This window comes from Aedes albopictus, chromosome 3, assembly GCF_035046485.1.
Source record: "Aedes albopictus strain Foshan chromosome 3, AalbF5, whole genome shotgun sequence".
In the NCBI taxonomy this organism is placed as follows: domain Eukaryota; kingdom Metazoa; phylum Arthropoda; class Insecta; order Diptera; family Culicidae; genus Aedes; species Aedes albopictus.
The window spans coordinates 81,453,243-81,466,350 of record NC_085138.1 but is presented as its reverse complement, the minus strand read 5'-3'; the positions used below and the strand labels follow the sequence as shown (position 1 = coordinate 81,466,350).

General features: G+C 42.8%; 2 protein-coding genes across 2 annotated transcripts; both read right to left on the bottom strand.

Annotated features, from left to right (window-relative positions):
- Nucleotides 1-1,547: 1,547 nt before the first annotated feature.
- LOC134290255 (uncharacterized) lies at nucleotides 1,548-2,621 on the bottom strand. Its single transcript, XM_062857354.1, has one exon. It carries the CDS (start codon nucleotides 2,619-2,621, stop codon nucleotides 1,548-1,550), a length of 1,074 nt encoding a protein of 357 aa, XP_062713338.1.
- A 106-nt stretch (nucleotides 2,622-2,727) lies between these two features.
- On the bottom strand, nucleotides 2,728-5,763 carry LOC134290254 (uncharacterized). Its single transcript, XM_062857353.1, has one exon. It carries the CDS (start codon nucleotides 5,761-5,763, stop codon nucleotides 2,728-2,730), a length of 3,036 nt encoding a protein of 1,011 aa, XP_062713337.1.
- Between the last annotated feature and the right edge of the window lie 7,345 nt (nucleotides 5,764-13,108).

Below are 13,108 nucleotides of genomic sequence, written 5' to 3'. Positions count from 1 at the left end.
TTTTGATGACATCGACGATGGAGCTCCACTTTGGAGGTCACCATGCACGAATTATATACCGCAGACATCTATTGATGAAGATCTGAAACTTTTGAGTGTTTTCCACTGATACGCACCAGGTTTCAATGGCGTACAGCAGTATACAAAATGCACGCTTGAGTTGAAAATTCTAATCTGATTGTTTTCCCATACATTTCTTAAACTCGCAAAGGCAACTCACTTTCGAATGTAAATTTCCGTTTACGCCAGCAAAATAAAATGGGCTGTGTAATCAAAGGTGGATACGGCCGTATACAAGAACGAGGGTGTTTGGAAGCTTTCAACATTTTTTACTGTCAGCCCAGCTACCGTAAAGCTGGAAGAAGAGTTGGCCATGATTTGGTTTTGTTGACGTTAATGTCAATGATAAGACCTGCCGCCGAGGAGCGATCGGCAAGATCATTGAGCTTACTCTGCATATCAGACCGCCGTTGAGCAATGAGAGCAACGTCATCAACCACTTCTGCCAGTTCGATGTCATTGAGGTGCTCCTCCATGGTAATGGGCTGCCACAGCAACCCACGATTTGGTTCACGATCAATCGCACCTACCAGGATCTCGTCGATTACGATGAGGAACAGTAGCGGTGATATGTAGTATAAATACATCTTTGCCTCTCTCCAGCGACGACCCGGGTGGGGTCGGATAAGACATCGTTTTGCTGTACTCTGCACAGAAATGTCCCGTACTCTGCTTGAATGAGGCCGATGATTTTCTCAGGGACACCCTTGCCCTTGCTCCCCACTTCCCCACATATTTTCGTGGTTGAGACAGTTGAAAGCTTTTTCGTAATCAACTTGGTTAACTTGATCGCATTAAAACAACTGATGTAATTTAGAGTTCAACTAAACTAATCGCATTAGACATAGGTTGACATTGAGTTTTTTCGGCAGTTGTGTTCTTTTCGTCATGATAGGTTTTTGTCGGCCAAATTGTTTGAAATTTGCCCATATAATTCAGTGCGTTAAGGCATATTTTGAGACCAACTTTGAGCTCTAACAGATGTTAAAAAGTACCCCATGACAAAGAGAGCAAAGCTGCAAAACTATCATAAATTGTTCTACTGGTTTTGGTAAAAGAGCTGAATAACCGTACGACAGTGTCCTGTCACGGTCGCCATGTGAAGTTTTTTTTTATAGAAGAAGTTTCTAAGAGTGGCGTTATTTATTTTAGTTTCTAAAACTGAACGGAATCAAATGCCAACCGATTACCTTTTCGATAATTCTTCTTTACGATTGTTCAGGACACGTAGAAGAAATACACCGGTTTTTGCAGCAGTAGTAGCATACGGCTCAAAAATCACTGATGTTCTTCATGTGGTTTTCAATGACCTGACAAATCTTCCTCCTTTGTATGATCAAGCGAATCCGAATTCTTTATGTTAACTTTAAGTTCAAATTCACTTCAATTTAGTTATAAAAATAGCACTTTTAGTTCACCCACAAATTTTAGCAAGTAATCCAATTTTCTTTTTGTTTTTAAAAACTTCTCTTTCTCCTCTTCGAACGTCAAGCATCGCTGTCAACTTTACCGTGACATTTATCGGTCTGGTCACTCTTCGACAGGCCAGTTAGAGTTGTGCCCAGCAGTGGTGGTAACAATTCCCCTTCCCGTAAATCTGGTCCGCGTTCGCAAGAAGAATCAGATTTACTCCTAAGCTCCATCACCGCCAGTTTGGCAACAGCACGACGATACACTCCTTTCGAAGTCTTCACTAGTGCCCGACGCACTCTTCCGTCAATGCCTCGTAACACCTTCACCACAATGCCTCTTATCCATGTTTTGCGATTGTTTCCGTCGACTATGTACACCAGCTCTCCTTCTTTCACCGGATCTTGCTCCTCCAGCCATTTGGTGCGATGGTTGATCGTAGGCACATATTCCTTCAGCCACCTTTGCCACAAGACGTCAGCCAATTTCTGGGACTGCTTGTAGCTATCTCTGAGTGCTTCGGCTGAGTTCGTCGGCGTCCTAACTTCCTCTCGCTCTCCTGCAGGTAACCCACGGAAGAAATGGTTCGGTGTGAGCGCCTCGGATTCTGCAGATTCCTGAGGTACATACGTAAGTGGTCGGGAACTAACCATATCCTCAGCTTCAGCCAAAACGGTATGCAGGATTTCGTCAGTCAACCTTCCGCCTTCATGTAGGGATTTCAACGCTTCCTTTGCTGATCTCACCAACCGTTCCCATATCCCGCCCATGTGCGGTGCGGCTGGCGGGTTGAAACTCCATTGCGTCCTCGCATCGGTGAAGATATCTGCACATTCCAATTCAATACATCGAACTTGTTGAACTAACTCTTTGCTTGCCGCCAAAAAGTTGGTGCCATTGTCTGAAAATATTTCCAGTGGAGCACCCCTTCTGCAGATGAATCTCCTAATAGCCATAATACAGGATTGGCTACTTAGGCTATGAGCCACTTCCATGTGGATCGCTCTGGAAACGAGACACGTAAACAGGCAGACCCATCTTTTCTCTGCACGGCGACCAACTGTCACAACCACCGGACCAAAGTAGTCTATCCCTATATAGCTGAATGGTCGTAGCTTTGGAGTCAGACGTTGTACTGGGAGTGGTGCCATTCTAGGAATTGCCGGACGACACTTCATGATTTTACACCGCGCACAATCCTTCATGACCTGCAGAACCGCTGCTCGAACGTGTTGGACGTAGAAACGTTGGCGTAGTTCATTCACCACGGTCTCCCGGTTTTGGAAGCACAATTGGGAACCGCTGTTCGAATGGGATGAATTCTGCATGCGCCGAGCGGCCTTCCATACGAATCACCCCTTCTTCGTCCAGAAAAGGAGCCAATTTGTAGAGCACACTGGATCGTTCTATGGAGTGCCACTTTACCTGAGGCAGTTCCTTATTCTTCAGTAATGTCTTCCGCTCGTCAGCAAAACCTTCTTGCTGCGCCGTTCGCCACAGATAGTTCTCAGCCAGTCGATATTCATCACGTTTTAGCGGAGTTTTGTTCGACAGGAATACCCTTTTGATCGACCTTTCCAATTTTGGCGTAGCTTGAAGAGTTTCGATCGGCTGTCCTTTAACCCTTTTGCGACAATTTGAAATGAATCGAAATACGCAAGCGATGCTTCGAACCAGGATAGTATGGCGCGAAAATCGGGTAGTGTCGATCAAGTTATTGGAAAATGAAATTTCGTGGAACAAGTGATACGCTCGCAGCTCTTCCTTAACGCCTGGAGTTGGTAGGGGTCGTTGAATCCACTCTTCTTTTGGTCTGCGAAGTATTTCAGGACCGCGTACCCACTCACCATCGGACTCTATTGGTGGACCATGCTTACCCCACTTCGTAATCACCTCGGCTATGTTGTATTTCGTTGGGATCCAGTTCCATTCCTGTGGGCTAGTGAGGCTCAAAATGTCCCCGATACGGTACGCCACAAACTGTTTGTACTTCCTATGATCGGATTGGATCCACGAAAGTACGGTTGCGGAGTCAATATGGAACATAACAGTCCTTACTTCTACAGAATGGTTAGCTTTGACTGCAGCAGCTAATCTAGCACCAAGTACAGCGGCGAGGAGCTCCATTCTGGGGATGGACATGTACTGTAGTGGAGCCACCTTCGACTTTGCGGATACTAGTGCAACTCTTGGTTGTCCGTTCACTAGGACTCGGAAATAGGCAACGCATCCATAGGCCTCCTCACTTGCGTCTGCAAACACGTGAAGCTCTAAATTCTGGTAGTCGGAAGGTTTCGTATCTAGAAAATAGCAGCGTGGAATCTTCATCTCCTGAACACGTGGCAGCAGCTCAATCCATTTGAACCATTTTTTCGCAGAATTGTCGTCGACAACATCATCCCACGAACACCCGTTTCTCCAGAGATCTTGGATGATCATTTTCCCGAAAACGGTGAACAACGTCCACAGACCGAGGGGATCGAAGCAGCTCATGACGATTCTCAGTAGTATTCGTTTCGTTGGCAGCTTCTCTTCCATGAGGTAAGGTTTCAGGTCGTCATGCATAACAACCGCGAACACGAAAACATCTGCCTGGGTGTTCCATGACATACCCAAGACTCTCTCCGTGTAGTTGGACTTGTCGCAGTTGAAGTGTATTATGCGATTATCCGGTTGCCCGTTGAAATGCCGGAGAAATTCTGCGCTGTTCGACACCCAGTTTCGCATATGGAATCCAGCTTTTGAATGGATGAAAACGACCTGTTTTGCTCGTTTGACTGCTTCGTGTACCGTGAACGTGGAGTCGAAATAGTCGTCGACATAGTGTTTGCCGACAATAGCTTCAACTGCGTCTGGATATTCTTCGCAGTACTCCTGAGCATTTCGATTTTTGATATACTGCGCAGAACACGGTGAGCTGGTTGAGCCGAAGGTGGCAACATCCATTACAAAAATCGTTGGAGGTCCAGAAGCAGTTGTCCGATACAAAAACCTCTGTGCCGACTTGTCACTTGCCCGTATATGTATCTGGTGGTACATTTCAGCAATATCGCCGCCAAAGGCGACAGGCCGCTCACGGAAGGGACACATGACGGACGGAAGGCTTGACAGAAGATCGGGGCCCTTTAACAATTCGGTGTTGAGTGATCTCCCCTGCACGGCCGCAGCAGCGTCCCAGACCAACCGGACTTTTCCCGGCTTTTTGGGGTTGAGCACGACGTTTAAGGGAAGGTACCAGATCTTACCCGGTTCAGCTTCCTTCAACTCTCTGCTAGTAGCGATGTGGGCGTATCCTTTCCGCTGATAATCGTCGATCTGCTTCTCCACGTTCAGCGCCAGTTCTGGATTTTTCCCTAACTTTCGTTCCAGGCTCTTCAGTCGCTTTACCGCCATTTGGTAGTTGTCCGGCAATTGAGGGTCGTCGTTTTTCCACAAAAGGCCGGTCTCGAAGTGGTCTCCGATGCGCTGGGTGGTTTGCTCCAGCATTATTCTCGCTCGACGATCTTCGTTAGATTCTGGGAGTACCTTGACTAGTAAGCCAGACTCCTCTAGCGTGAAATGTTTTCGAAGAAGTTCTTGGAGGTCCAAATCTGCTAGTTCAACAGCTGTGTGATGCCCAGAAAACCCGGTTCCGGTGACGTTATTACCTTGAGGGCCATATATTGTCCAACCAAGCCGCGTGCGAACCGCTATTGGCTCCCCAGCGTTGCCGACTCGTGACTCTAATGGTGCGTACACGTGTAGGTGTTTCAGTCCAATAAGAATTTTTGGAGAGCCACCCAAGCAATCAGCCACAGGTAACCCACTAAGGTGCTTGAAACGGGCGGCAACCTCGGCAAAACGAATCTTCTGCTCCGGCAGTTGGAGCTCTTGGACTGTGTGGACATTTCGTAGGAGAAGTTTCTCGTTGGATCCGCTCGGCGAGATCGACACGTCAACACGGCGAGAATTTCGTTCAAGCCGACTCATCCCAGCTGTCCACTTCACGAGAATCGGTTCCCAAGCTCCTTTTAGCTTGAGTTGTTCGGCCACGTTGCTCTCCATCAGGGAATACGAGGACCCTTCATCCAAAAAGGCAATGACATTGCAGGTGCGTCCTTCGTGGTGCAGTTTGATCGGAACCATCCTAAAAATGACGGGATGCTGCTCCGAGTCGTGCACATGGCAGTTCGTTGACAGAGGTGTGCTTGAGCTCGGTGGATGAAGAAGGGAATGGTGCCTTTCCTTGCAGTCTCCGACGTTGCAGTGCCCTTTAAACCGACAGCGTGCCTCACCGTGCTCATTCAAACACATTTTGCACATTTTCCACTTCTCTACTATTTTCACCTTGTCGTTCCAGACCAGTCTACGAAAATCCTCACAGCCACGGGTCCTATGCTCCAGACTATTGCAACCGCGACATGGCGTACTGATGTGACTGATGCGACGAATGCTCCACGCCGACGTGTGCGTTCAGAAACCCTTGATGCTCTTTGCCCTTCGGTCGTTTTTCTTTCCAGTCTCGGTTTGAACGACTATCGGTTCGAGGCTCTGCATAGAGTGTGGCCTCCGTTGCTTCCGAAACAATTTCGGAAAAGAAATCCGAAAAGGTGCTGAGATCGACTGCTGCCTGCTGACGCTTGTGCCGAACCCACTCCATTTTCGTGGTGGGGGGCAACTTCTCAACAAGCTCTGTAATGAGCATGGGATTCACGAGATGTTCAACCATTCCTGAGGCCACCAGGTGGTCGCACAATTGTTGGACGATCATGCCAAAGCTGATAAATGTGCCAAGGCGGTCGGCACGCGGGGGGGGTCAGCTTTCCTTGCCTTCTGCAGCAAAGAATGAAGAAGTTGTTCCGGTCTGCCATACAGGTGGCGAAGCGTTTCGATCACTCTTGGGACCGATTCTGGCAGCAACAGCCTGCTCCTCACGGCTTCCAGTGCTGGCCCTTTGATGCTTTCTTGAAGCCTGCCAAGATTCTCTAGGTCGGTCCAGTTGCAGGCTGCGTTCCCGTTGTTGAAACTGCTTATAAACAGTGGCCATTCCTCTGGCCGTCCCGTGAATACTGGCAGCTTAGCGAAGGGACCTTTTCTAGCTGCAAGCTGCGCTCTTGTCAACTCCTGCTCTGGAAGGATTGGAGCCTGGTCACGACTGTCATGCAACGCGTCTGATACAGAGAAGTTCGCATGTGCGACGGGCTGGAGTCCTTGACGTCGATGGAGCGTTGGAGCGTGTGGCTGAACAGCCGCCGGTGGACAGAAAGAAGGCACTGGTAGAGATGGCAAACCTGGTTTGTTTACCTTCGTTGTTGGTATTTGCGGGTTCCTCAGCGGTGTGTTTTCCTTCGGATCGTTTTCCGGTGGCCCCTGATGGTTGTTGATGGTACCCAGTTGCATTGAAACTTCTTTGGGCGTAGAACATTTGGGAAAAGCCCCCCGGGGGTCCGCAATGGGTTTGCGTTGCTCGTACGGGAATTTTAGCTTGTCCCTCCACATCTTCTCCAAGTCCGCATCTGTTTGCTCCTGATTTGGTACTGGTTTACCACCTACGGCGCCGTTCTCCTGATCCAGGTGATCGGGGCTATACTCGAACTCTTCATACAGCTCACTCCGCATCTTGTGTAGTTCCGCTTCTACCGCTTTCTTTCTCTCCAGCATTTCTCGTTCCAAACGTATCTGCATCATCATCTTCTCCTTTTCCCGTTGGAATTGACGGTCAAAACGTTCTTTCATCATTCGCAGCTCCTTCTGGTGTTGGCGTTCTTCTTCATCGTCGTCGTCTGCCGACGTCCTCGGGTCACTTTTCTCCTGTTGGTCCTTTTCCATCGAATCGGAGACTTCCAGAACTGTGCCACCTTCGACTTGACCGCGAGTATTATTTGCTGTTGTGGCAGCTTGTCTGCAACTAACGCACGACCAGGGAATCTTCTTAATGTCAGACGTCACGCCGGCGCACATGAAATGAAACCATTTTTGGCATTTCTCGCAGAGCACCATGTTATCATCTGCATAGTTCGGTTGTTCACAGTGCGCACAATCATACCCGGTCTTTTCGGGGTTATGTTCCTCCTCTCCGGGCTTCATCGCAGTGATTTTTGAGAAATTTGTTCAGGACACGTAGAAGAAATACACCGGTTTTTGCAGCAGTAGTAGCATACGGCTCAAAAATCACTGATGTTCTTCATGTGGTTTTCAATGACCTGACAAATCTTCCTCCTTTGTATGATCAAGCGAATCCGAATTCTTTATGTTAACTTTAAGTTCAAATTCACTTCAATTTAGTTATAAAAATAGCACTTTTAGTTCACCCACAAATTTTAGCAAGTAATCCAATTTTCTTTTTGTTTTTAAAAACTTCTCTTTCTCCTCTTCGAACGTCAAGCATCGCTGTCAACTTTACCGTGACATTTATCGGTCTGGTCACTCTTCGACAGGCCAGTTAGAGTTGTACCCAGCAGTGGTGGTAACAACGATTGTTGCGTAACGATCCAACTGGAAGAAAGTCTCAGCTAAGTGTTCTATTAGCACTTCGAAAGTTATTTAATGAGAACATCCTCTGCCAATGACCATTTTGTATGTGTACATCGTGTGGCGTAGACGGGTTTACCCCGTTTGCCTTAATGTCATTTGACATAATGCCGTTTGGCATAAAGTCGTTTGGCATAATGGTCATTCGGCTTACAGTCGACTCTCCATGTCTCGATGTTCTACATCTTGATATCTCTCCCTGTCTCGATGGTTTGATCGGTCCTTTCAATCTGCAAGTATGATGGAGACAGATTTTATGTAGGTAGTTTTAAAATTGACCGATCTAGAGATATTTTTCTGAACTAGCTTAGGGTGGTTCAAGAAAAACCGGTTTTCCGGCATTAACTTTTTCAGTTTCGATTTTTCATCTAAGTCGCCAAAGAAACACTTGTAGAGCATTTGAAGACGCGTCGTTTCGTGCGCTGAGATGGTCGTTATCTTTTTTGGTTCAATAGTTACAGGTGTTTTTCTTAAACCCTGGGCTTGGTTTATATCTTCCAGGAAGCATTGATTGACCATTGTGCTTTGCAGTGTTGATTGGTTGAACTAAATGTAGATTCAATGGTAAATTTTAAAATCAGATAATTCAATCCTCTGATATAGTGATTTCAATTATACTACGGCATAGTGTAACGGTATGTTGTCGAAATCACTTATGTTCCGGGAAAATATAATTCCAAGCTGGTGAGAATATTACCACTGAGGGGCGTTATGAGCCCAGTCAGACCCTTGATGGGACAATAATGTGGGATAGTATATGGGAATACCATTGAAGGTGGTAATAATCTCCGAGGCTTATGAAATCCGACAGGGCGCGTGCATTAGGCTGCGGATCTATGCTAAGGGAGATCAGTAGCATCTGTTTGTTATTAGTAGAACAAAATGCCGTTCTATGAAAACGCAGTGTGAGTGATCTCCTATGGTGCTGTAGTACTATAAATGATCTCATTCTCTGTGAATTCTAACTTTGGCTATCTAGTCAGTAAATAGTAAAATTATTAAGATAGCTTAAGAGCTAAACCTTAAAAGCATACATTTTCTAAATATGACAAGGTTTTGAAGACAAACATGAGATGAGTATCAGATTTTAATCTTTTAATGAGTCATTAGCATAATCGTATGTGAGACATAGGGTCATATCGAGCAATTGATTCAGTACTACAAATCCACGCGGACAATTTCATTACAAATTATTGATTTTCGTCAGTCTTATGACGGAAAGGCTCAGCTATGCTGCAAACCATATATTAGAGTCCGTTCATAAACATATAGACCGAACCATCATACAATTTTGTCCATGCAAAACCAAAATTGCATGAAGTTACAACTTTGCCTCTCCTCATGAAGTAGGTATATGTGATTTATGAACGAACTCCTAGTTGAATCAAATTTTTCATTTCTGGGGCACCCATTGGGTATATCACTTCAAAATACAAATACCGCTAACTCTTCTGTAGTTTTCTGTAGTTACACTATCCATTTGAAGATGTATAGTAAATAGTAGTAGTTCATATAACCAATATCTATATAACTTCCTCAATCCTCTTTGTAAGATTTGGTAGATAGTATGACAGCATTGATTGAAACACGATAGCTCTTATATCATGTTATTATTCGCATGGTTAATTATTTTATGAACAATAATTTTATTGACGAATCCGATTTAAAATAATTGAATAGTAATTTTTGTTAAGCCATATTAAAATAATTAATGAATGCTATCCGCTCAAGATCTTCGCTACATTGTATTTTGAATTACTGGAGGCTTCACTTATTAACAAATTTACAACAAACACGCTATAACAATCTAGAGAATCGTGGAGGGTGAGAAACCTGAACCTATCTAGTAGCAGTATTCATATAGATTAACAATTATACTCTATGATTTTCAATCATTGCAACATTATAGTATGCACATATTAGTAATATGTGCGGGCCGCCCATTTGCGGAGTTGTGCGGCCAATTATTCTCTTTCCATTCCAGAAACGACCGTTTTGAAGCAAGAAGTGTCCCAATGGCCAACACAAACGGGACTTGTCCGAAACACACAAGATAAGTAGGGTGGGGCGGGGCAAGATGGGTCGCGGGGCAAGATGGGTCAGTGCCATTTTCGGGCGCATTACTTATGTTTTGATTATGTTAATAATTTTGTTAGATGACCAGCATGAATATACAAAAGTTTGGAGCATTGATTGAAAAATTATTCACTCTCATTGGAATTAAAAAATAAAATGGTTTTTAGCCATTTTTCTTATGCGATACATTCCATATAATCCCCATATAAACGGCCGCGGGGCAAGATGGGTCACCTTCAATTTTGAACGTATTTTTGGAGCATTCCAAAGTTATTTATTTTTTATTACAAGACTATCTCATAAATGACTTCAATCAAGCGGAATGAACGCTCAAAATTATAACATAAAATTATGATAATTTTTTAGTGAAAACATCGATTTTCAAGTCGCTTTAGGACCACTCAAATCGTAAAGTTTTTTATATTCCAAATAAATTTATAAAATGTTCACTAGTAGCTCTTGTTTACTCAGTATGGATATGGAGCATATATGAATGCCGAACAAATCTCATATTTTGACGTTTTTCGTTGAGAAAATGTAAATTACTTAAAAGGTGACCCATCTTGCCCCGCACTTTTTTCACGGTGCAAAATCGATCACTTTTTAAAATTGCTTGTTTATCGTCATATTTTGTATTTAATTAACTTTTTATCGACTTTTAGCATAGCTAACTAGGGTAATAAAGAGTAGCGGACGAATACAAACCAATACAATTTGTATTTACAAAGTTATGGTGATCCATCCTTAGGTGACCCATCTTGCCCCGCCCCACCCTACAGGGTGGCCACCGGACCGGGAAAAACAGGAAAAAGACGGGAATTTAGAACGACCGGGAAAAAAGCGGGAAAAAGCCGGGAATTTGAGATGATTACCGGGAAAATTATTGTTGAGAGAAATTTGGTAAACATATTTGAATTGTATACAACTTATCGATAATCTGTATCAGCAAGCTAAATTCAAATTTTCGATTTAGATCCTGTACAACCTTGCTTTTCTCGAAATTTTGCTAATTCATTATCGAATTTGTAGATAAATTTAGAACTTCAGCATCATTTCAAACCTAGGGGCAAGACACTGTGCAAACGAGAGTAACTCTGAGAGATTCTGAGTTACTCTTTTAATCGATAATAGACGAAATTTGATGAAAGACATCCCTAAAACTGCAATTTTCATTCAGCACACGCAACACTTTGCAGTTTGACATTGGTGCCAGATCACACTTTGGCAGAAACGGGAGAAATTCTGAGGAACTGTGAGGAATTCTGAACAACACCTTGAACACAGATTTGATCTCGTTGGATCTGTCTTGGCCCTAGTTTCAAACATAAATTTATTTCAAAAAGGATTAACTCTTTCCTTCCCACGATTTTGAACAACTATTTCTATGTCAAGAAAGCGTTTCGGAAAACAAGTGCTTGAATAAAACTTACTCTAAATTGGCCAAAGTTTTCGAAATCAATTAGAAAGTTTTACAGTTGTAAATCATTAGTTGTTTGATTGTTTATCAATAGTTCTACTATTGAAACGTGTGTTGGTAGTTGGGTTTACCTAATGAGATAACATTTGCATTGTAAAAACATATTTATTTAATTCCGTTTGTTTCGAGTTAGACGAACATCGATAATGCTCTAGAGCAACCGTGGGAAGTAGAGGGTTAAATATTGAAAGTGAATTTGAAGAGAAAGAATTGTGTCTTTCGATCAGAATATTTAACATTTTCGGCGAACACGGAATTAGATGTATGTAATAGTTTTCAGAATATTATTGAAACCTCATTAGTTTTGGGTTAACTACTAACTACTTGTTTAAATAGTTGAACCATTATCAAAAAATCCAAAACAGTATTAATTTACAACTATTTCAAAATAAGCCAGGTTTTTTTTTGGCTGTTCAAAGTCGTAAGAAATAAAAGATTAATATTTCATATATTTCTGGAAGCAAGCACGTGACTACGTTTTTAGTCCAAAATTGTTTTCAGATTAGAATCGAAATCGATATTAAAAAATTGGACAAATTTATTTCGACTCGTTTAAAAACTTTAATTTTCATAAAGTTGTTCAAGTAACATTTAATTATTCAGAAGCAGCGTAAGTAATAGCCAGGTTTTTTTCTGTTCAACGTTCCCTTTACGATGCCACGAAAATATTTATCTAATCTTCAACAGGATCTAACAACTTTTCTTTGATACACTTCCAACAGAAAAATATTAGTATTACTGTAGCTCCTGTATGTACGTGGACAGTACTTCACTCACACAGTCACACTGTAAGATCCTAAAATCGATCCTAATCTTCCGTTTTTTATCCCCTCATTAGGGAAAAATTAGAAGAAATTAAGCTGCGTCCAAAAAGCTGAGCCTTTGTGGCGTGACCCAACATTGACTGAGAATATTTAAAATCATTGGTTGGTGACCATTCTTAAAAGACGACGAGGGTAGAGTACTTCTTCATTGCAGTGTGAAAAACAATTAAGAATTCACGTAGAAGAAACGCTTAAAAATATTCATTCTTATCATCACGTTGTTGTTCTTAAATATGGTTTATTGAGAAAAAGTATTAGTGGATTTTTTTACATTGTTTTATTTTTTACGTAAAACGAGAGTTGGGTGTTACATACTCAAAAACTGTCCATTTAAAAAACGGGAAAAGTTGAAAAATCGTACCGGGAAAACCGGGAAAAAGACTGGAATTCCAAAAGTAAAATTGAGTGGCCACCCTGAAGTACAAGAATTTTATAATCAGGCACCCAACTCTTTCTACTACTTTGCTAATAGATAATGCAATATTTATACTTCAATATCAATTATTTGTTTGTTTGCGCGTTTATTTATGACACTATTGAAGCATTCGTGTCGCCGCGGAATAGTTTACAATTTATGTTATTTACATTTTTCAATTCACTTTAAAGAATCTAACACTGCTTTTACAATTGTGTATGTAAACTTGCATCTTAATTATGTTCATTATTAATAGTAGTCTGATAATCCAAGTCTAGTGATTTTTTTTCCCAAGGAATAGAAAGAGTTGATGTTCGTGGCTTCGTGGTCGTGCGG

Excerpts from the sequence above, each read along its gene's own strand:
- LOC134290255 (XM_062857354.1), bottom strand. The coding sequence starts at position 2,621 with ATGGCACCACTCCCAGTACAACGTCTGACTCCAAAGCTACGACCATTC.
- LOC134290254 (XM_062857353.1), bottom strand. The coding sequence starts at position 5,763 with ATGTGTTTGAATGAGCACGGTGAGGCACGCTGTCGGTTTAAAGGGCAC.